At 39.1% G+C, this 325-nt stretch overlaps 1 protein-coding gene across 1 annotated transcript in view; it reads right to left on the bottom strand.

The window, feature by feature from the left end:
* The window catches only part of LOC119592612 (RNA-binding protein 26-like), a gene marked incomplete at its 5' end in the record, with an annotated part of 5,957 nt that overhangs the window by 4,576 nt on the left and 1,056 nt on the right, over nt 1–325 (bottom strand). The window contains 1 exon segment of the mRNA XM_037941496.1: nt 192–325. Coding sequence (XP_037797424.1) covers nt 192–325 — 134 coding nt within the window.

Below are 325 nucleotides of genomic sequence, written 5' to 3'. Positions count from 1 at the left end.
TATACTTATAAATCTGCAAATCTGTCGCTAACATTCTTTCACTTTCACTACTTGACATTTACTCCAGCACCACATTGTCTTTTATGAAGAATCCATATTTCAAAATGTTCTAAAAATTGTAGAGAAGATCACAACTCTACAGAAATACTTCCTAAACTGATATGAGGTGAGAGCAATGAAAAAGATTTTACCTCAGCAGCTAATAATTCTCGCTGCTTTAAGATTGCATCAATCTCTTGTCTTTTACTGTCGGCAGCAGTCTGTGTTGAATCAGGTGCTGTGGCAGGTAAAGAGGGAGGGCCACTGACAGGGGAGGTGGGAGTGA

The sequence above is a fragment of the Penaeus monodon genome, chromosome 30 (genome assembly GCF_015228065.2).
Source record: "Penaeus monodon isolate SGIC_2016 chromosome 30, NSTDA_Pmon_1, whole genome shotgun sequence".
NCBI classification, from domain to species: domain Eukaryota; kingdom Metazoa; phylum Arthropoda; class Malacostraca; order Decapoda; family Penaeidae; genus Penaeus; species Penaeus monodon.
The sequence above is the reverse complement of the archived record's forward strand: the minus strand, read 5'-3'. Positions and strand labels throughout refer to the sequence as shown.